The sequence below is a fragment of the Pristis pectinata genome, chromosome 3, assembly GCF_009764475.1.
Source record: "Pristis pectinata isolate sPriPec2 chromosome 3, sPriPec2.1.pri, whole genome shotgun sequence".
Lineage (NCBI taxonomy): Eukaryota > Metazoa > Chordata > Chondrichthyes > Rhinopristiformes > Pristidae > Pristis > Pristis pectinata.
In genome coordinates, this window is record NC_067407.1 from 90,312,272 (window position 1) to 90,336,332 (window position 24,061).

The 24,061-nt window shown below is 39.9% G+C and overlaps 1 protein-coding gene across 1 annotated transcript in view; it reads left to right on the forward strand.

Annotated features, from left to right (window-relative positions):
• LOC127567988 (ADP-ribose glycohydrolase MACROD2-like) overlaps nucleotides 1–24,061 on the forward strand; it is an 874,651-nt gene that overhangs the window by 779,004 nt on the left and 71,586 nt on the right. Inside the window, exon 11 of the mRNA XM_052011231.1 lies at nucleotides 16,701–16,782. Coding sequence (XP_051867191.1) covers nucleotides 16,701–16,782 — 82 coding nt within the window. The remainder of the gene's footprint in view (nucleotides 1–16,700; nucleotides 16,783–24,061) is intronic.

Consider the following 24,061-nt stretch of genomic DNA (forward strand, 5'->3'; position numbering starts at 1 on the left):
CAATTCATTGATATAGCGTAAATAAAAAAAAGATTTGGAATAACTCAAGATTGGGCCTCAGTATAGTTCAACAAAGGTTAGATGATGATGATTTCTCCATGGTTGTTACATTTGGATTTTGATTTGGTCACTTTTAAAGTTCAATTTGGAGTTCTGCATGTGTGACATATTTCCTGACTATCTACATCAATAGAAGTAGTTCAACAACAGCAACAGTAGCTTTTATTTTTTTAAGTATCTTTAATGTGGTAAAGTGACCCAAATCACTTCACTGGAGTAATTATTAAACTAAGCATGACACTGAACCTCAAAGGGAAATCTTCCTGGCTGTGACTGGCGTTCAGCCATTCCAGCAGATGTAAATCCAGGGTTGACTCAGCCCCATCATAAATCTGAGATTTTATGAGTGACAGATGGCACAGCAACTGCCACAATGCTCCAACCTTGGATTCCTGTAACAGGGCCCAGTCTTGCTGGGATTCTCCAGAGTTATGCTGGAGAATTGCCCCTCTCATTCTATGCCACGTCAGACTTGAAATAGGAGTGGGGGCACCATTCTTTAATGGGAATTCACACGTACTGGATTAGGAAACAATAAGGGAATTAAGTAATTTTAAATATAATTTGCTTTAATTTAATATTTTTAATTCTTCCGAAGTGTTTTAATGATTTTTTTTAATATTGTGTTTTAAAATGTTGTTAAATAAATGTTTTAATCATTTACATCATTGTGAATGTCAGAGATATTTAAATACTGTTAAAATCAATTAGCGACTTTGCACAAGATAAAGCCCCATTCCCTTCTTTACCATCTGTCAATTTCAGGGACAGGGCTTCAGCGATATGCTGCCAGAGGCCTGGTCAATGCTGAGACCTTGCCACCTGTCTCTGAGGTGTGGAGGGTCACTTAAATTGGCCTTCTGCCTTTGGCTCAGGAGGGTGAGGCCATCAGGTAGCAAGCCAGGTCCAGGGGATCTGGTCCAATAAAAGAGTTGACCGAAGACTGATTTACAGAAGCAGGTTTTAAGGAGCACCTGAAAAGAGGAAATAGATATGGAGTGGCATGATGTTCATGGAGAAAATTACAGAGCTTAAAGATCTTGACAGGTGAAGATGCCAAAGAGAGATGCAAATTAGGACTGCAGAGGCCAGAGGGAAGTGCCACGATACATTACGTCAGTTGATTGGACATACTGGCTCCCTCCTCGCCTTTCAGTGTTCATCCCTATAACCAGCAGGTTGAAGAACACGTAGTTACATCTCATGATGAGGAGAATCCACTCCTGTAGTTACATACAAACATAGGATTCACTTGTAGATGGGATAGGCTGAAGCAGTGTGTAAACTGGATTTCATCCATCTGTTGAAATTGATATTAGAGGCCAGACCACCCTAGAGCTGGCCCAACCCTCATGTTCATTGCCTGTGTGATTTCTCACAACCACACTTACCTTTTGTGATCCCAACAGTCAAATCAAACGTGAAGCCTTGGTGCTGATTTAAATAATTTTTAAAAATGAACGTATAAAATTAAATGTATTTAAGAACTCTTAAAATTTATGTAAATTAGTGAAAATTTTAATATAAAGGAACTAAAATATAAAGGAACAATTCCCTTCACCATCCAGGTCAATAACCCCATTCAAATGAATGATGCCTTACTACATATGCCAGCTATGGGCCTGAGTAGGGTGCACCCTGCCCCTCAGCTCTGCATAACTGAGCTCCAAACATCCCTCTCAATGTTGAGTCTATATGTGCCAGCAGCTGTGTTCCATCATATTTCGTACTTCCATGCTGCATTCAACAGTGCTACGGAATAAGCCTGGTCAGATCAAAACATGGTAGCATGGTGGTTAGCATAATGCTTTACAGCGCCAGCAACCCGGGTTCAAATCCAGCCATTGTCTGTAAGGAGTTTGTATGTTTTCCCTGTGCCTGTGTGGGTTTCCTCTGGGTGCTCCGGTTTCCTCCCACGTTCCAAAGATGTACAGGTTAGGAAGTTATGGGCATGCTACGTTGGCGCCGGAAGCGTGGCGACACCTGTGGGCTGTCCCCCTCCCAAAAAAAATCACTACACAAAAGATGTATTTCACTGTGTGTTTCGATGTACATGTGACTAATAAAGATCTTATCCTACATAGAATCTGCCTATTTTGACTCAGATTGGTATTTTATTTGCAATTCCTTCTTTACAAGTTGATCACACTTGCACACTCCACTTTCATCTATTGATAGGATAACAGAAAGGCAGAGTATTGTTGAAATCATGTTATGTTCGGAAGTGTTGATGTGCAAAGAGACGGGTGTCTCTTTGCATATCGAAACTGAAAGCAAACATGAGGATGAAACAAGCAATTAAGAAGGCAAATTGTATGTTGGTTTTCATTGCAAGATGTTTTGAGTAAGGCTGTCTTACAACCCATTATATAGGGCCTAGGTGAGGCAGCATCTGGACTATTATGTGCAGTTTTGGTCTCCTTATCTAAGCAAGAATGTGTGTGCCTTAGAGGGATCACAGAAAAGGTTCACCAGATTGACACTAGAGGTACATGTGAGGAGAGATTTGGTTGACTAGGCCTGAATTCACAGGAGTTCAGAAGAATAAGATGAGATCTCACTGCAGCATATTTTAATTGGGTTCAACATGCTGAAAGTAATGGGCAGAATGTTTCTCCTGCCTGAGGATTCTGGAACCAGGGGTCACAATCTTAGGATATGGGGTAAACATTTAGGACTGAGCTGAGGAGAGATTTCTTCATTCAGAGGGGCGGTGAACCAATAGAATTCTCTACCACAGAACATTATGGAAGCCAAGTTTCTGATTATATTTAAAGAGGAGATGATTAGATTTCTAGACACAATTGGCATCAGGCTATGGGGATAGAGTGGGGATATGGTATTGAGATAAGGGATCAGCCATGAGTGTATTGAATGGTAGCACAGGTTCAAAGGCCTGAATAGCCCACTTCTGCTCTTTTTTTCCAATGTTTCTGTGTTTCTGCTGGAATAATTTTTTTTAACAAGGTCTCTGAGCATGGGTTCTAGTGTCTCAAAGCAGTTTCCAAGATTTACATTGTATTTTCATTTATTCATTTAGCATGGGCCTGTTGAAAGATTAATAGGGGCTTTATTCTGTTAAAACTCTTCCACATTTCAATAATTTACTTGTGAACCAAATTCTCTGCCAGCTATATTGAATTATGCACTGTTTTAATTCCAACTGATAACATTATTTGTTTTAACTATGTTGACAGCTGGCTGAGCAGAATGTTATATAGAGTCGTACCAAAAGATTGACTGTCAGGAAAAAGAAACTCTCAACCCTGTTTTTCATTTTTTTAAAAACCAGTGGAGGAACACATTGCAGTATTTTATAATGATTTGCAAAAATTACAACATCATTGTGGAAGGTGTGTTCTTTCTGGCACAATGTAGGTTCTACAAGCAGCAGCCTGATTCGTTTCCAACCCATTTCAACCACGAGCAGTTCCTGATATACAAAAAGGGGGAAAATTGTCTGGAGTTGACATTAATAGTTGGAAGGTACACAGTGAGAAGTTGTATTGCTTTTATTCAATAACGTAAGAAGCTTAACTGGATGAGTACAGAAGGCCAATAAATGGGATTGGGATAGAGAGTTGAAGAAGAACATTAGACAATTTACGGTTCTATGTGCAAGCAGAGTATAGTGAGGTGGCTACATGATGTGTGTTTTGTTTTTCTAAATGTAGCAGAGGGAGGCATCTTTCGTAGAAACATTGGCCTAGAAATTCACAAGAGTAGGGTTGTTTGGGTACCACATGTTTAAAAGTTTATTATTCCCAGAAGAAAATGCAAATGTGGCCATTTCTGTGATCAGTCACACCATTCTGGAATTTTGAACAGGTATAACCACTTCTAATTTCACCAGATGCAGTTTAATCAGTCCTACATAGGCTGACATTATTCCTGATACAACAACATTGCCTGAGAAATCAGGTCCCATTGTCCCAAGCAGCACCCATTGCAAATGCACTGAAGAGGATCCAGAGGAGATTCATCAAGATGTTCCGTGGGATGGAGCGATTCATTTATGAGGAGAGTCTTGAAAGACTGGATTTGTTTTCCTTGGTGCGCAGGAGGTTGAATAGGGATCTGGTTGAGGCAAACAAAATTATGAGGGGCAAGGATAGGATAGATAGGAGGAAACTTTCCCCCATAGCAGAGGTATTTAAAACTGGAGGCCATTGGTTTAGAGCAAGAGGTAAGAGGAAGAAATTTTTTCACCCAGAAGGTGGTTGTAATCTGGAACAGATGACCTGATTGGCTAGTGAAGGCAGGTAATATCACAGAATTTAAGAAATATCTGGGCAGGCACTTGAAATTGCCAAGGCATAGAAGAGTATGGACCAAGTGCTGGTAAATGAGATTAGTGTAGTTAGGTACTTAATGGTTAGCATGGACATGGTGTGCTGAAAGGTCTGTTTCTGTGCTGTATAACTCTGTTTCTATGACTCTGCTGAAACAGCTATGTTTTCATAGCGTTGCTCCTTCTGTAGCAATAGAAAATTTAGGGAGGATTTTCTGGTGCAGACCACTCCCCAGCACTAGAAACATGACCAAATGGCATTCCTTTAATGTTAGTAAATAGCATGCTCTGCTTGGAATTCGCAACCATCTTTCCACTGTGCTGACACTATACCACCCCGACAACCCCTGCAACTTCCTAACTCTGTCTCCTCTCTCACCAGACCCCAGTCTTGGACTCAGCCACCGATCTCTAGCCATCATCCCCAGGCTACATGGCCTCAATCTCCAGGCATATCCTTTCCAAAGGCTCTGTCCATCCTCACCTCCATCAGCTCCAATCACACCCCTGATCACTATCTCCTTGATTCCCTCCAATACCCCAGCACCAGTCCCAGTCCTGGATGTGTGGATTTTCCATTGCATGGCAGAGAGGTGTGTTCAGCAAGCCATCTTGGGTCTAAGGCACTGCTGATTTTTGCAGCAGCAGGCCCGTGACTGAAGGACTTTTAACGGCACTAATTAACCATCCTTCAGGAGAGGTTCATGAAAACTAGTGTCTGAACTTCTGTGGAGAAGAACAGAATCGGTAACAGAACATTTAAAACTTTGTTCACTCAATTGTCAAAGGCTTAAAGAATTATTGGCATTCCCTTAATGTTATTATCAACTTATTTTCACCTGGATAATTATTTTATTTTCAAAACTTACTATATGTGTAAATCACTCAGAACAGGAACAATCAACAACAGCACAAGACAACTCACAAAGCAATAATCAAACAAAGGTGACACCCAGGGAAATATATTTAAGTTTTGCTGGCAAAATAAACAATGAAATTTTTCACAGTTGCAGTCACAATGTTCTTCCAGGTTAGTGAAGTATGAGTATGACATCAAGCAGATTTATTAATGGCTGTGATCTAATTAATAGCACCCATACAAGATCACAAGAAAATTACCAATAAGGAAAGTGATGTGGCTCATTTAAATTAATCCCTGCTGAAAGATCCTGACTTTTCCCGTTTTCGCATTAATTTGTCTCTTAAAACATCCAAAGGTTTTTGTTTGGATTCCATTTCTCCATTCCTAACATTAAATCAATTTTCTTACAAATAAAAAATTCCTGACATTGATTCTCAATTTATGTTGCAATAGTTTAAACTCAAATGTGCTTACTACATTGATTAACAATGTAATGCCTAGCTATTCCTTTTTCATTGACTTAATCTGGGGCCAATTTTTATACTAATTTCAGAATATCACATTTATTTTATCACATTTATTTGTGGCTGGCTGTGCACAAAGTTGGCCGATGCATTTCCTGTTAAAGCAGTGGCTGCTCTTCAAAAATCATTGGTTGTAAAATGTTTTGGTAATGTCCTGAGATTGTGAAAGAAGATGAGTAAGTGCAAGTCTTTCTTTAACTATCTTCAATAGTTCTATCTCAGCTCTTGACTATTTCCTGTTCAGAGTGAAAAGACCTCCAGGCCACACAATGGTGCAGCTAGTGGAGACCTGTGTTCAATCCTGACCTTAGGTGTTGCCTGTGTGGAGTTTTGTGCAGTTCTCCCTGTGATCGTGTGGCTTCCATCTGGGAACTCTGGTTTCCTCCCACATCCAAAAGGCATGCAAGTTGGTAGGTTAATCAGCCACTGTAAATTGCCTTGTGTGTATTGGTGTGGTAGAAATTAGGGAGAGTTGTTGGGAATATGGGGAGAATAAAAAGAGGATTGGTGTTGATGGGTTCTTTATGGTCAGTACAAACTTGATAGGCCAAAGAGCCTGTTTCCCTGCTGTATGATCCTGTGACTCATGACCTTATTTATCCACATTTTCCTTACAATTTAGATCTTGGATACTAAAGGTCAGCCAAGTGACCCTCCTTTGCATTCCCTCCAGAGCTTGAATTTTTTTCCTTATGTCTCTGCATTCAGTTATCAAAGTGCGATCTGAGCAGAGTCCAGTGATTTATTCTGATTTGTATTCTACTGTAATAGCTGTGCAGCACAGCATTCTGTTGGCATGCAGTTTGCACCAAAGGCAAAACTTCTCGGAAGAAAGCTTAGCTTAGTGTGGCAGAACTGAAACTGACCAAAAAGTGACCACAAAACTTTATTAAACAAATATTTCATTGGACCATGTTAGCTTTGTTTACATTTATTATTACTTTGATTTACAATACAAATTCTAATTTTAGTAGCAAGCATTATGAAACATGGTGAGATAGTACAACTCATTATGTTGGCCCATTGGAAAGATCAATCAGTTGGTGCTATCTTAATGGAGGTAAATAACAAGCAAAAACACACAAGGTGGTATTAGAATGAATTTTAAAATCCATATATTCGAGACAAACTAACAGTTTAAGTTCAATATCATTACAATAATGACTCAAATAGCTATTATTTCCCAGTCATGAAGTGCTAGCTGAGATCAAGATTTTAAAAAAATTCCTCTTTCTTCTTCAAAGCATAAGGCAAAGGTGCAGGACTAGGTCACACAATCCCTTGACGTACCCTGCTATTCAGAAAGATTGTAGTAGATCAGATCTTTGGACTCAGTTCCACTCACCTACCCAATCCCAAGTCTCAGTTCCTGCCTCACCGTAAGTGTTTGTTTAAGAAATTTGGACAGAATGTATTGTCATAAGTGCAGCTCTGAATTATTCTGACTCCTCAAACCTCACCAGCATTTCGTCTCAGGACACCTTGTGCAAAGTTACAGGTTATTGGCTGGTTTATGTATCGACCAGATTTTTCAGCCTGTGGTGAAGGAATGGTGCTCACTTTTCACCTCACTGAAAGCTATCCACAGAGTTCTGTAGAATATAGATCAGCTCTCATCCAGTACTACAGCTTCCACAGGGCACCTGTTGTGTTCCTCAATAGTGAGGCAATGTAACCAATCAAATTAAAGATTTGCAACATGCAGGGTTAGAAATCTATCTTCTGTTGTATGTGCTAAATCCACTTATAAAAACAGGAGTGCTTAGAACCTGCACCTGAAAATTGGTGCAGTTGAAGCCAATAAAAACGAAATTCCAGAAGTATCCATTGTGTAGATGTTACACTATTATTTATACAAAGTATAGTTTTAAAAATCTCCAACACAAACAAAATTATGAAAGAACATATGTCCACACTTGTTAAATAAAATTTTTAGTGAATTTGTTCACAGTGATTATGATTTGTTATTCTTTGAAAAGTTCACTTAATCCTGAATTCACCAACCCTTCCTTTAGTGTGGTTGGTGGTTAAGCACCCCAACCTCAACCCCGCCAGCTTTTTTCACTGCTATCAGTAATATACTGCAGCCTGTGGAGGAACAGGGTAGACGACTCTTCTAGATTTCTGACTCTATATGTATCCTAGATGTTGCTTTTCCATTTATTTCTTAATAATGCTGAGTGTTCTTAGCCTCACTGTTATATTAGCATGAAGCCCAAGCCATTGAAATATTTCTCTTTCATTTACAGGAGCTGATTGCTTTTGTTTTTCTTTTTCATTTAAGCTTGTGCAACAAACGCATTCTACCCATGATGTTGACAAGACATACTGTTATTAAAAACAGAAAGTCTGGAAATTCTCCTGCCCCTCAAAAAGCATAGGGGCATCATGGGGTTGGAAGAGAAAGGGCTTTTGTGTGCAACCCAGCTGCTGCAATGTTCTATCAGTATAGACAGCAAGACACAGAGAGACTGTACTCGACCAAATTTACAAAGATCTTTCTGCCTTTCACTCAGTCTTGCAGGTGGTAGGGTTGGAAGAGTTGAGCAGTAGTGAAAAAGGGGTGAGTCAGACCACAGTGGGCCATCACTAGGGGTTTAGGGGTAGCAGGAAGTACTTTGAAGGCTACACCCAAATTCTGAGGGTCAGGGAAGTCATCAAGTGGAGAGTTAGGGAGGAAAATGGTGCAATCAAATATTTGACTGGTGGGCTGGGGGTGGTATTGGCAAAATGATTGGGTCTCTCTATGGGAATGACATTGAGAGGGAATGGGGACAGATAAATAATTGGAGGGGGGCAAATAATATTGACAGCTGATGGAAAGGCAGTGCTAGTTGGGGAGTGGTGAGAGTGAAAAGTAAGAAAGCATCTTAAAGAGAACCTACTTGAGAGAAGGCTTGCCATTTGGACTCAACACAGAAGCAGACTCTGACTGTCATGTTAAGATCTGCTGTGTAAATTAAAAGTAAATAAATTCTGCGGCAGTGACATCAACGTTTTACTTCACTTATACACAGGATATAGAACAGATTTAGAAAACTCAATAAGCTGTGGACAAAAACATGATTTGGGTTTAGATAAAATTCACTTGCATTCTGCATAAAAGGCGGTGCCTCAAGAAAGCGGCATCTATCACTAAAGACCCACACCATCCGGGATGTGCCCTCTTCTCGTTACTACCATTGGGGAGGAGGTACAGGAGCCTGAAGGCCCACACTCAATGATTCAGAAACAGCTTCTTCCCCTCTGCCATCAGATTTCTGAACAGTCCATGAACACTACCTTGTTGTTCCTTTTTTATTCACGCTATTTATTTTTGTAATAGTAAATTTACATCTTTGCACTGTTCTGCTGCTGCAAAACAGCAAATTTCACATCAAATAAGTCAGTGATAATAAATCTGATTCTGAAAAGACACTGAAAGATTTTTCTATGCTGCAGTTGTGTATGTACAAAAGGCAAGTAAAAATATTCAGGGTATGTGTTAGAAATGTCATACAGAATCAGAAGTTGAAAATATAAGCTGCTCAAAATTGTAATCATTGCTGGGATATGTTATATCTTGTATTAGTTATGATAACCCAAGAGTGTCCTTGTTGACACCAAGCCTGATTTCTGTTGCCTTGCACCTGGGTTGTAATTATCTCCTAGCCACAATAGAAAAATGACGCAACTCGTGAACTCTACACCTCTTCACTACACACGTACTTGCAAGAGATTTTCTAACTTACTTTCTGGAATTGGACATGCTTAACCCACAAAGTCACTGAGAGTTTTAGAGACAGGAAGCATGAAGTATAATTCCGTGTTTATTTTCATAAGAGATGTCATGTCCTTAGTTATTTTTTTTCCATAACTCCCCTTCGCTCACCAAAAAGAAATTAAGTAGATTGTTCCAGCTGATAATTCCTTGGATGGAACATATGGCACACCATTGCTTGTTTGACGTGAAATACTGACATTCATCATAGAGCTGATAACATCATTTAGGGAGTCTGTGGTTTTTAATTGGTCTGGGATAAAATCATGATTCATAACTATAAGTACAATCTTAAATTATTTTCAATTTGTGTATAAATATACAACTTTGACTTATGCTGTGTCTTAATCCATTTTCATCTTAATCCATTAATGTCTGAACTACATCTGCTTTATGCTTTTAGTGTTTGTGTAAAATGTTTCTTAAAGCAGAAATGTTTGTTGCTAATCCTGAAATTTAATGGAAATACTGCAATTAGCAATCAACCCCCCATTAGAATCAATGGGAACTGTTTAATACTCATGATATATAACCTTGTTCTGGCACAGATAGTTGGGTGCAGATCAATTTTATTGTAATGTCTCTTAATCCAGTGAAACCAAATGGAAGGTCCACAGAGTTTCATTAAGTTGATAGCATTACCTTAAGAGCCGAGTTAGTGTTGCATAAATTGCAACAGATTTTTTTTTACTTCAGGTGCAATTTCATCCATAAAAAACATATAAAAACATTTGGAAACAGCTACAGGGTTCTTATAGTGGAACCAGTTTATCTAACAGTACTGTTGCAAATTCAGGCCCAGAAGCATTGCAGATGGACTTTGCAAATAAATTAATTAGTTGGAGGTTCATAAGGCAAGCCATCTTCAGTGGTAAAGAAATTTAGTTTTAAATCAAGGTGATGCTATTAGACTTCTAAAGTAGCCTTGTATAGTTTCTTATTATAACATAGTAGTTCAGTAATTTTGTTATACTGAAGTAACCTAGGAAGCAGGAAAAGAGCAAATAGATTTTTATAATGAAGATAGTCGCGCAGTGTAATTAATAAAGACAACATTGCTGTGTGCTGAGTTAGTAAGTGTAAACTGGCTCAGTTGCAACCACTCTGACCTACGAGGTTTGTCTTTATTGATTTATGAAATTCGGGCATCCCTTGGCAGGCTAATATTTATTGCCAATTCTTAATTTCCTTTGAGAGAATGTTGGGGAGCTGCCCCTTGAACTGTGCAGTCTTTCTTGTGAAAGTAATTCGACAATCCTATTGGGTACAGGGAGTTCCAGGATTTAGATCCATTGATGATGGAGTGGTAATGTATTTCCCAGTCAGGATGGTGTGCGATTTGGAAGAGAGCTTGCAGATGGAGCCATTCTAATGCACCTGCTTCCCTTCTATTTTGTTGTAATAGTGGCTGAAAGTTTGGGAAGTGCTCTTTAGGCAGTCTTGGGGAGTAATGGGAATGATTTTGTAGATCGTACTTGCTGCAGTTTTGATGCAGAGGTCGCAGAGGGAGTGGATGTTTAGGGTGGTGTACAGATATCAGTCAAGTACATTGTTTCTCCCTGGGATAATGTTGAAATTCTGGAGTGTTAGAGCTGCATTCATCAAAGCATGAGGAGAATATTCTATCACACTCCCAACCTGTGAACTGCAAAAAATGAAAAGGTTTTGGTGAGACAGACAAGTCTCTTGCAACAGGACACCCAGGCTCTTGTAGCCATTAATATTAAAATGGCAGGTCCATTTAAGCTTCTAACTAAAGGTAATCCTGAGGATGTTGATGATTTGCAGGCATGGTAGTGTAGCAGTTAGCGTAATGCTATTCCAGCACCAGCGACCCAGGTTCAATTCCCGCCACCGTCTGTAAGGAGTTTGTATGTTCTCCCCGTGTCTGCGTGGGTTTCCTCCGGGTGCTCCACTTTCCTCCCACATTCCAAAGACGTATGGGCTAGGAAGATGTGGACATGCTATGTTGGCACCGGAAGCGTGGCGACACCTGCGGGCTGCCCCCCCCCCCAGAACACTCTATGCAAAATGATGCATTTCACTGTGTGTTTTGATGTACATGTGACAAATAAAGATATGTTATCTTCCCTTATCTTATAGGGGCAGTCAGCTTCTAATACCATTGAATATCAGGAGTGAATGTTTAGACAAACTTTTGTTGGAGAAACTCAATGCATGGCACTAATTGGCATGAATGGTGCTGATAGCCTACACCACCTCATGGATGGAGAGAAATAAACAATCGACATTTCGGGTCGGGACCCTTCATCGGGAATGTTGACGCGAAACATCAACTGTTTATTTCTCTCCATAGATGGTGCCAGGCCTGCTGAGTTCCTCCAGCATTTTGTGTATGTTGCTCCAGACTCCAGCATCTGCAGAATCTCTCATGCCACCACCTTATGGATGCCCATTTCTGAGCTGCCCCATCTGTTCTCGATCTCTATTTCACACTGCAGCGGTGTCACATAACACAATAGTGGTGCCACACAGCACAATGGAGGGCGTTCTCATTGTAAGGACAGGGCTTTATCCCTGTATCTGGATTTGGCCAGCTTGTTCAGTAATGATGCTAGCGAGCCTCTCCTGGTGATGAGCATTCAAGACCACCTTCAGAGTACTTCCTCTTCATTATACTAAATGCTTCTTCTGTGTATTGATCAGTGGGGGGATTATTGAGTCTTCAGCTGCGGCAGGGTGTATGTGGAAATCAGTAGGAAATATCCTTGAGTATGATTGATCTGATGCCATAAGACTTCCTGATATCTGAAGGCAATCCTGAGGGACATTTTGTCTGCTCCTTCTCAACCATGCTGCTACCACTGCGCCATCATCTTTGGTGAGTCTCTCTTCATGGTGATACAGGTGGTACGAGGGATTGTGATGGAGGTGTTTGGATATTGGCCGAAAGGTATGAATCTGTGAGTACGGCCACATTACTCTGTTTGATTTGCCTGTGGGACACTTTCCCCAATTTAGGCATCAGTCATAAGGAGGACTTTGCAAGGTTGTCAGGAATCAATGTTGACATTGCATTGTCCAAAGTAGATGTTTTACTCCAATCTGTTTTATTCTTTTTATGTTTAAATTTAGTAGTTGGAAACAATTAGCTGGCTTGCTTGGCTATTGCAGAAGTCATTTGCGAGTTAACCACATTGCTGTGGGTCTGGTGTCATTTATGGGTCAGACCAGATAAGAGTGGTGGATTTCCCCTGAGAAAATTATTAGAAAGCCACCTGGCAGCTCTATGGCCACTGTTACTGACATGAACTTATTTCTTTTTAATACCAAATTACTTAATTATCTGAATTTAAATTTCCACAGCTGCTATGGATTTCTATAAATCCAACACTTGTTTTCATTAAGCATGTCTGTAATCATGATTAGTGTATATGTGCTTTTAGTTGTTAGTTGGAACCTGCTTATCTTGCAGCTTGATGGTGATAACAGGCAATAAAGAAGCTTTCTTTTTAAGCTGATCAGCTTGCTTCTGAATGATCAAACCTCGTAGAACTGCTTGTACCATCTGGAGCCCTGCAACTGCCAAACCAGTATCTTGTGTCATGGAACTGACTGGGGTGGCAGCATCTGACCACTGACATTTAGAAACCTTTGGGTTCCTTCACAAAAGACCATTGGTCACAGAGATTTGTGGAAGGTATCACTCATATTGAATGTAGTTGGAGAATTGGGTAGCATTAACAATGGAACATTCAAACTATCAGCAATAATCTCATTACTGAATCAATCCCTTATTCCCATGTCTCTCCCATTGCTGAGAAGATAAGTCACCTAAGCTGTTTCAGCCCTTGATCATGTCCTTCTGTTCTTACCTTTGCAACTGTGAGGCCTGTATCAGTCAAGGGCAAGTCTTGGATATCCAACCCTTCAGAAATGGGGAAAACTCTGGTATCATTCAACAACAATGAGTCTATTCTCCTTCACTTTCGGGAGAATGACCAGTCACACAGTTAAATGTTTAGGGTAGACATAGAATAAAGAGGGAAGGACCTTAACATGTACACAAGCAGTGAATAGGCCTTGGTTAGTGCAAACTGAGGCCTTCTGATTGCTTGGTCTTTCGGGCATCTTTTCCACTATTGATGATTGGAGGCATTTAGAAAACAGTGGATGTACATTTAAATCATTTTTTAAAAGATTAAACTTCTAAAAAGTTTATTTTAAAATACATTAAACTTATGAAGTTAATTGAAAATATTAATTAAAATAAAGTTTAAATAAAATTTCACTTTTTAATGAAGGTCAGTAGTCCGTTTCAAATGAATGGGTAGTATAAAACCAAGGGGCAAGATAGAGGAGCTGGAGGTCATTGCTTCTGCATTGAAACATCCTTCTGATCAGATCTCACCTTCCAGCACTGGAACTGTAGCCCTGCACGTTGCAGGTCTTCAAGTACATGCCCAGGTACTTTTAAATGAGATGACAGTTTCTGCCTCCACCACTCTTTCAGGCAGTAAATTCCAAGTCCCTATCACACACTGGGAGAAAATGTTTTTCTTCACTTCTCCTTGAATCCTTCTACCAATTACTTTAAATCGTTGCCCTCTGTTTTTGGCTCCTATGGAGTCACTGACTGGTCAGTAGCATAATCTGGCCTGTTATTACCACAGTCTATCTCGTTATTAAACATTATTAAGGTTTAAGTAAGAAAGACATTTTATATTTCTGTGCAATACACATACCCTTGGTTTACACTATTCTATAATTAATAATTTAAAACTGGGGAGACTGGCGTTTTGTTCAAAATGAGATAATCAGTTCCTCTATCCTCCTGCAAAACCATGAAGAATTTACGGCGTATCTTTGACAAGTAATTTTTGCCATAAACACTGACAGTGAGACCTTGCAGTGAACTAGGTTCCTGAAGAGGATCACTTTGATGAATTCATGCTAATTAGTAACATTAAGCAACAGCATAAGCAACAGCCGTGAAACTAGCTGAGCTCATGCTAGTAACACTTTTTCATATGTAATCTTGACTGACTCCTTTTAAGATAGAAAATAGGATGCAAAGTTGCATATTAAATATTAATAATATTGCTGAGGGCTTAAAGCATTAGTTGGTTCTTCACTGAATTTGCATGCACATTGCCTTGCCTTTCATTTTATCGTTCATCATTAAGCAATGAACATCCATCTTACTCCACCCTGTCCTTGCCTTGATGAATACAGGATTATCACTGTTTTGTCAGTTGCCTTAACTGTAAACTATAGAAGATGTCCCTTTCAGTATTCTGAACATGCATCATTTTGTATCTCCCTTTAAGACAGCAGCAAAGAAGACAAATTGTAAATGTGTCACAGTATCTCTGGTTGAGAAAACTGAATAGTCTGATTTGGCTATTTGCTGAAACTCAATTCATTTCCAACTTTGCCATTTGTCACTGCTCACAGAACTGAGTTGCCATTCAGAACAAAAAATGAATGTTTTGAGGAATGGATGCCTTCAGGACTTGACTCAACTAATTTCTCTATCTGTTGTAATTCTCACAGATTCCACATGTTCAAGAAAGTTGTGACTGATTATTATTCATTTTAATTGGAAAGGATTATTTATAAAAGCCACTAAAATAATTGAAGATGTGGTCTGATAATTTTTTTCATATGGACCAATTATTTGCTGTGGACACCTGTCTCAGTAACTGTCAGAGGAAGTTGTTACATAGGTACATCTCTTGTCATGTCTATCTATTTAAGGATTAATTTTTTAAAAATGCAATGTGTCTGATAAATCTTTCATCTAGGAGAATTTAAAATAGAGTGCTTATTAGCGATGTATTATGTTAGGGGTATTGGCTTACCAGAGTATCTGCTTGTATCATTTAGATTATTTAGGGATTATTACTTATACAGTGACATTATCCACAATATTTTGTGCAGCTTCTGGCTAATTGATTGTAATCCCCAGTGAGTGAAATCGAAGTGGAATGAGAGGCTGGTACTCATCATTTGCACAGATTTGCACAGATTTACATAGTGTGTGCAGCATAAAAACTGGCCCTTGCCCCAGTTTACAAGCCTCTTCTGATCCACTCTAACTCACCCACATGTTCTTGTGCTTAGCCTGCTTTCAATTGAATACACTTTTGTTTTTTATTGCCTTAACCACTCCAACATGGTGGCAAATTCCACATTCAAGGCACTGTTTTAAGTAAAGGTGTTGATCCTGAATTCTTTTATTTCTCATTATTTACATTCATGTTCACCTCTTTCCATCCATTATCCTCCAGTTCCTCCACCCCATGCCTGGCCTAATCCAGTTGCCATTGTAGCAGACCAGCACCCTTTTCCCCACAGTGCTCTTGCTATATATCTCAGGCAGAACCTTCTTGATCCCAAGCTTCCTTGCTGTTGCATTAGCAGGTAACAACCATTATGAGCGCTATTAGGGAGGAAAGAGGCTGTATTGTATGTTAGCACTTGATCCCAGAATCAAATTTCTTCATTCAATGAGTTATGTCTTCTGAATTCTCCGCTCCAGAGAGTGTGCATGTCTAGTCATTAAGTTTGTTCGAGACTAAGACCGATAGATTTTTTGATACCTAGAGAATTAAGGAATATGAAATTGTAAGAGAAAGTGTTGGGGTGAAAGATCAGCTGTAATCTAATTGATGGCAGAATAGGCTCATAGGGCCAAATGGCCTACTGCTGCTCCTAGTTCTGATACTCAGCTATAATCAAACACTGCAACATCTGGAGACTGTTCTTTCTTGCTGTGCTCTCAAATATAACTTCAGCAAAGCAATTAAATTTTTTGTGTAGTTTGTGACAGTGAGTTAACATTTTACTGACATGTAATACCATTTTTGTTTGCCTCAAATTGATGACTGTAATCAATTTTACAGGATGTTTTTTCAATGCCTACCTGAATATATGATAGCTTTCCTGAAATGAGTGCATTCAGTTTGATATTATTTTTAAAATGATTGTATAATTTAGTCACAAATCCGGCAACTAATATTTGTGCAACATATGCAAATTGCATCCCTTTTTTGGTGTTAGATTGATATAGCAGAAGATGATGCTATTCAGCAAATCACACCCATTCTGACTCTTGGAACAAACTGTTCAATTAGCTTCACTCTCTTGCCTTTTCTCCACTTTATTGCAAATTTCTGCCTGAAGTATTTATCCAATTCCTTTTGAAAATTATGTTGAACTGATTATTTTTATTTCCAGGTGGATCGCATTATCTTCTGTGTTTTCTTGGAAAGTGACCATAAGATCTACAAGGAGAAAATGCTTCACCATTTTCCTATAGGTATGTTATTGAAACAAATCTAATTTCATAAAAAGCAGTTGATTTTTTCTTGGATTCAAATGTGTGTAGTTAAACTGATATGAATGCAAAATACTGCAGGAGCTGGAAATCTAAAATACAAAGCGGAAATGTTGGAAATACTCAGCAGGTCAGCTGTAGAGAGAGAAACTCAGTTAACATTTAAGGTCAATGACTTATCATTCAAACTCCCAGGGTTAAACTAACATTTGAAACTGTTCTGATGAAGGGTCTTTGACCTGAAATGTTTAGTCTGTTACTCTTTCCATGGCCACTGCCTTACCTGCTGAGTCTTTCTGGCATTTTCTGTTTTTGTTTGAAATCTGTCCATCTACCTTTAGTTCATGTTGTTGAGAATGCAGCCTGTTATCATCACTTGAAATCTCCATGGTTTAAAGTAACAATTTTAAATGATTTTTTTCATATTTTGGATCTGGGCATTACTGGCAATGCCAGGATTTATTGCCCTTTCATAATTGCCTTGAAATGAGTAGCTTGCTTTGGCCATTTTGGAGGGCATTTAAAAATCAGCTACATTGGTGGATCTAGAGTCATATATAGGCTGCATCAAGTAAGAATGGCAAATTTCCTCCCCTGATGGACTTCAGTGAATCAGCTGGGCTTTTATGACAATCCACGAGTTTCTTGTTCATCATCACCAGCTGTTTTGTTTTTAATTTCCAAATTATTGACTGAATTTGGATTCCACAGCTGCCACGGTGGGATTTGAACTTGAGTCAACTGGATTGTCTTCTATTTCAGCTAGCACCTACACAAAATCAGCAAATCTATGGTGAGGGATGTTGTGTCTTTTGAGCTATGACTTAAATAAATTAACTGTCAGTCAACCAGAGCTGTACAAAATATCATTACTCTTATTGCTACCAAGTGTTTCTAATTTTATATGTACTGCCTGTAGTAATAAATATTCTACTACCAGGAGAAGTACAGAGCATGCTCAGTTCAGAACTTGGCAAAGGGAAATGAAATGCATTTATAACAGCAAACAGAAGATATCTGATTGTTCTCCTCCTGGTGTCACATTATTGTTGATACACCAACACCAGAAACAGAATAACGAATTTAGTTTGTATATTTCAGCTGTAAATATTTGGCACTTTGAAATTTTCAGTTAGTCCCATCTGATTCTTATAAACAAGGCTTTGTGGTTCTCAGTAACTGGAATGTCAGTTTTTGACTAGGAATTGGGATGCACTTAGTCTTGGATTGAAGAATGGGGTATGGGGTGGGTGTGGTGGTGGGGAGGATGACAGAGAGTATAATTATAGCCCTAGAATGGTGAAAAGGTGACTCCACATTCAATCTTAGGACATATTTCCATGGAAACTGCACATAGCAAATGGCAAAGCTCAAAGCTGCAGGTGATCGGACCTCTGTGGGACCAGTTGCTGCCTCAAGTGAGTGAGGAATAGGATGACTATGTCAGGTAGAGTAATGGTGGGACCAGTGGTGCAAGGAGGAGTAGGATTGGGGTGCAGTTGTGGCCAGTTTTGGGGGATTACCACAGGTGGAGGGAAGGAAGATTGATCAGTGCTCAGCTTGTGGCATGAACACAGTGGCATGCAGGTAGATGTGATTGATGGATCAAAGTTGGGGGTGGCTTGGAGAAGTTGCAGTCGAAGAATGGTGGGGAGGGGGGTGGAATTGGTGGATGAGGTGAACTATTGCTCCTGCTCCTCATCCAGGAGCAATAGTTTACCTCATTCAGGGAATTATGTTTTCTAGCTTACCCCAGTTCCTTTAGTTAAACAGGCAGTTTCTTAAGGTCCATTGTTTTCCTGGGCATAAGCAGTGCTTGCAGACTTGAGAATATTAATCTTGTGCTGCCAATGGAAGAGCTAAATGTCATTATACTTATTGCAATATAGATGGAGGCCATTTTTCCCATGCAGTCTCTGTCAGTTCTCGGAGCAATTCCCACTCACTTTCTTGCAACCTTCTCTCTCTCTCACATATCCATTAACTCCTCCCAGTTCTCCTTCCATCCATCTACACCAGGGGAAACTTTCAGTTGCCAATTAATCTTGTGTGTCTTTGGAATGTGGGAGGAAACCGGAGCACATGGTCACATGGAGAACATGCAAACTCCACACAGACCGTACTGTGGTTAGGGTTGAACACTGGTTGCTGGTTCTACTTGCTGTGATGTCACAACATCATGTATTTGATCATGTGTGTAATGTTGTGCACACGTACGCACTCATAGGGGCGGCACGGTAGCGTAGCGGTTAGCGCGACGCTATCACAGCACCAGCGATTGGGGTTCGATTCCGGTCGCTGTCTATAAGGAGTTTGTACGTTCTCCTGTGTCTGCGTGGGTTTCCTCCAGGTGCTCCAGTTTCCTCCCACAGTCTAAAGACGTACGGGTAGGTTAATATGGGTTTAAAATGGGCAGCGCGGACTCATTGGGCCGGAAGGGCCTGTTACCACGCCGTAAATAAAATGTAAAACTTTTTTTAAAAATTTAAATTTAAAATTTAAAAATGTGGAAGCTGACAAGAACCTCAAATAAAACTGGATGCATCTTTCAGGGTTTTCCATGTTTCCATGTATTACTCTGCATTAATGATTAGGAACTCACACAGGAACATAAATTACAATGGTGACAAGGGTAAGAATTGCTGTTGCCCAAGGTAACAAAGTCATCGAATGTATGAGTGACAATATACTCAGGGAGGTAGGACAAGTCAGAAAATTAATGAATAGTCCCTGTAACTTCAATGTGCAGACTTGAAGAAATGGAAATCGAGTTTTGTTCGAGCACAGGGGAAATAAAATCTTCAACATGCTGATCATCGAGTATAACCGTTGAAGCAGGAATAGTGCAGATGCAATCCAGCCACTTCAGGAACCTTCACATTAATGTTTAATCGTGTGAGCCCTTCAGTTCTTACACAGAATGGACATAGATGATTTTCAGGGGAAACAATGCTGTTGAATTTGAAGTTGCGTGATTGTTCAAAAGTAAACCACATAAGTGTACAAGAAAGGAATCTACACAAAGAATTGGATACATACACCACTTTAGCGGATCTCCTGATGTAAGTTGGGCGATGTTTCATTCAAAAAGGTAATAGAGGACACATAGAATCACTGTAATCCAGCACACTTGGAGATTGTAGAAAGCAACAAATTTGAAACCAGAAGCCAAAGGTCAAGAGAGGTCACTAATTATTATACTTGTAGCGGCTGCTACCGCGATGTGAAAAACAAGACACTAGTCGAAGAGTTTCAGAACAAGAACTGGTTTATTTTCCCGCCTTGCGCGGGCCTTTTAAGGGAAACTGTTCCCGCCCACTTAAAACGACAATGATGTATACGCTACGTCATCAAACCTTTCCCACGCGCGGGTTCTCCCTGTCGCTCAGGGAAGACGAAGGCCCAACGCCATCTTGGGCCTCGCCGCTCCGACGACGCGCGACCTGACCGCCGAGCCGGTTCGCTTGCTCGGACGGTGAGTTGCTACATATTGTAGAATCTGTCTCAGCACTGTAAATTTGGCACCTTCCTGACATGTGTAGTAATTTAACAGATGAATAAATTCAATCTAAATTATGAAATACGCAAGATTTAACTTTTGACCATGTCTGTAAAATTGTCACATCAATGAAGTTGGCTCCAAAATATACCAATGTGTTTTGGCTGGTGCATAATGTTACTATTAACACTGTACAATGGTGAACAGCAGTAGCGAAGGAGAGAGCTCGAATACCAAACCCAAGCCCTTGAGCAAATTTGATGCAGAAGAAAAGGGTGATAGGAAAAGCTACGACAATTATAGTGGAGATTATTCATCAAAAGAAGCTGTTTCAGCAACAAAAGAAAGGGCATGTGCCTCAGTGTTGAAGAACATAAAAAAGGACCAGAAGCAGGTTACTTGGTTCCTCAGTCCTTTGTCCTGTCATTCAGTAAGATCATGACTGATTTACCTCAGACCTCATCTCCTCCTCTGTGCCAGCCCTCAATTCCCTGATTTTCAGAACATTTTCTACTTTTTAGATACCTCCAATGATATAACCTCCACAGCCCTCTGGGCTAGAGAATTCCAGTGATTCACCAACCTATGCAAGAAGTTGTTCCTATCTTTTATCTTGTGACCCCTTGTTTGAAATTAAGCCCAGAATACAAGCCAGAATAATGTTAGCCTGGTAGGGTCATAATGCAAGGACAGCAGTGATAGCAGAAAGCCACAAAGGATAGGCTTGCTTATTATTGCAGCTGGTGGGCAGAGCAAAGAGCAAAGCTTAAATAGCAAATATGTTGCTAACAGCAGCAATGGAAAGTGCAAGAAACTAAAAATTACAGTGAAATTAATGGCCAGAATATTGATGTGAATAAGCTTATAGCTGCTGACTGCTCAATAATGGGCAAAGAGAGGTTCATCAAGAAGTTCAGCAAAAAACCATCAATAAAAAGCAAACTGGATCTGAAGACATATTCTGGTGAGAGCATGAAAGTCATGCAGGGATGTGTGGATTCTCATGACATCAAAATGTAAAGCTACCAATCATAGAGTCACAGAGTAATGCAGCGTGGAAAAAGGCCCTTCGGCCCAACCAGTCCAAGCCGACCAAGGTACCATCTAAACTAATACCATTTGCTCGCATTTGGCCCATATCCTTCTAAACCTTTCCTATCCATGTACCTGTCCAAGTGTCTTTTAAATGTTGTTACTGTACGTTCCTTGACCACTTCCTCTGGCAACTCCTTCCATATACTCACCACTCTCTGCATGAAGAAGTTGCCTCTCAGATCCCTTTTAAATCTTTCTCCTCTCACCTTAAAACAATGCCCTCTCGTTTCTGATTCCCCTTCCGTGTCTATGCCCCTCATGACAGTATGTACATCTATAAGGTCACCCCTCAGCCTCCTATGCTCCAAGGAATAAAGTCCCTGCCTGCCCAACCTTTCCATATAAAACTACAGATGCTGTAAATCTGAACTAGAAACAGAAAATGTTCAATGTTTCTGTCCTTTCTTCCAAACATCTATACACCAAGTCAAGTGAGTGATGATGTTCTAGTCACAGCTTCTGAAATTCCAGAACAAACAAGTAAAGATCCAATTTGCAATTGTGCTTATGAAGGCACCCTTCGAGGCTGATCAAAATCAAAGAATTGTAAAGATGGAGAATTAAGGTCATTCCACTTTTGATTAAATGACTTATCATGTGATTAAGGTTGTTTACAGTGAAGCCATTCTGTGCTAATACCTGCTGTTTCAAGAGGACGCAGAAAATACTTCAGGGCTATTCTCAAAGCTTCCTTGAAGAACTGTAACATCCTTACTCATCCATGGGAATTCCTGGACTGTGTCTGCCAGCCAGATTTGGATGGTGACCAAGAGTAGCTGACCAGTTGATGCCAGCAATGCATATCAAACCCAGTGAAAACATTGTTCCAAGTGCGACAATGGTTAACGTGAGGGGACATAATTTTAAGGTGATTGGAAGAAGGTCAGGTGTAAGTTTTTTACACACAGTTGGTGGGTGCATGGAACGCACTGCCAGCAGAGGTTGTGGGGGCAGATACATTAGGGACGTGTAAGAGACTCTTAGATAGCCACATGAATGATAGAGAAATGGGAGGCTATGTGGGAGGGAAGGGTTAGATAGATCTTAGAGCAGGATAAAATGTTGGCACAACATTGTGAGCCGAAAAGCCTGTACTGTGCTGTAGTGTTCTATGTTCTATAAGTGTGGATGAGGCCACATAGACCTCCACAATAAGTCTTGTGGATTTTTGTGAAAAGGAAATGGGCCACTTTTTCATCCCCATTGAAACTTATTCAGATGGTTTGAAGTTAGCCACCTGGAAATTGCTACTACCAGGGGACATACATTTGGGTGTCATGGTATACTAGAGATGGTAGTTTCTCATAACAGACCACAATTTTGTCCATGGCAATTTAAGGACCTTATGAGGAAAAAAATGTATCAAACACATGTATTATCATCTAGCATCAAGTGAAGCAGCTGAATGTTCTGTCAAATTAGGTAAAGAAGCCTTAAAGAAGTAAGTTCTCCAAGGATTGGCATCTGTTAGCATGAAGCATGGTTGACCAATTTACTGTTGAAATATAGAACTACTCCATAATAGTACAGAGCATACACCAACAGAACTTCTAACAAAAAGGAGGTTACAACAAGACTGAATTTAGTATGGCCAGAAAATAAAATACTGCAGATGCTGGAAATCTGAAGTAAAATAGAGAATGCTGGAAATACTGAGCAGATCAGGCAGCATTTGTGCAGAGAAATATAAAGTTAACGTTCAGGTTGCTGACTTTTCATCAGTTCTGAAGCTGCAGATCTGCTAGGGATTTCCAGTATTTTTTTCTTATTTTAATACAATTGAATCTTATTGACAGAGTGGGACAGAAACAAGGGTATCAAAAGAACTATGTCAAGACAGGTTCCACTAAGAGAAACATTTAGATTAACAATCTTATCCAAGTATTGAACACCCCACCCCACCCCACCCCACCTCCCAGTCCCAACAAAGTGAACTATAACAAATCAGACATTGGGACTGTTTTTACTATTTATGGTTCCAAGCTATGCATTGTCCAAATTCTGACAGAATCAGGAATGTCTGCATGCTGTCCACTTGTTCCAGCAAGAAATATACATGAGTTAGTTGAAGTGCAGTTGTATTTTAATAATACCTTAGCTTGAGTTTCGTTACCTAAAACAGATTACATTAACATTCACCTGAGTCATCAAACATCAGCACTGAAGTATGCACCTGTTGTAGAGTCTTAGAACAATACAGCATGGATGCAGGACCTTAAGCCCAACGAGTCCATGCTGACTATGGTGCCAACTCAACTAATCCCAATTTCCTGCATTCCGCCCATATCCTTACCTAGCCAAGTGCTTATTAAATGATACTATTGTACCTGCCTCAACCACTGCCTCTGGCAGCTCATTTCATATATTCACTACCCTCTGCATGAAAAAGTTGCCCCTCAGATCCCTTTAAAATCTTTTCCCTCTCACCCTAAACCTATGCCTCTTAGTTTTGGACTCCCCTACCCCAGGGAAAAGACTGTTACCATCCACTTTATCTACTCCTCTCATAGTTTTAAACACTTTTAAATGCTGTTCAAACTATGGAAGATAACATGTATTACCAGAAGAAGTCTGTTGAATTCAATTATTCTGTGAAGTTAGGAAGTGAGATGCTTTCTTCCAAAAGCAGAGGATGAGGTGAAGAAAAGATTAGATCTAATGAGAAGA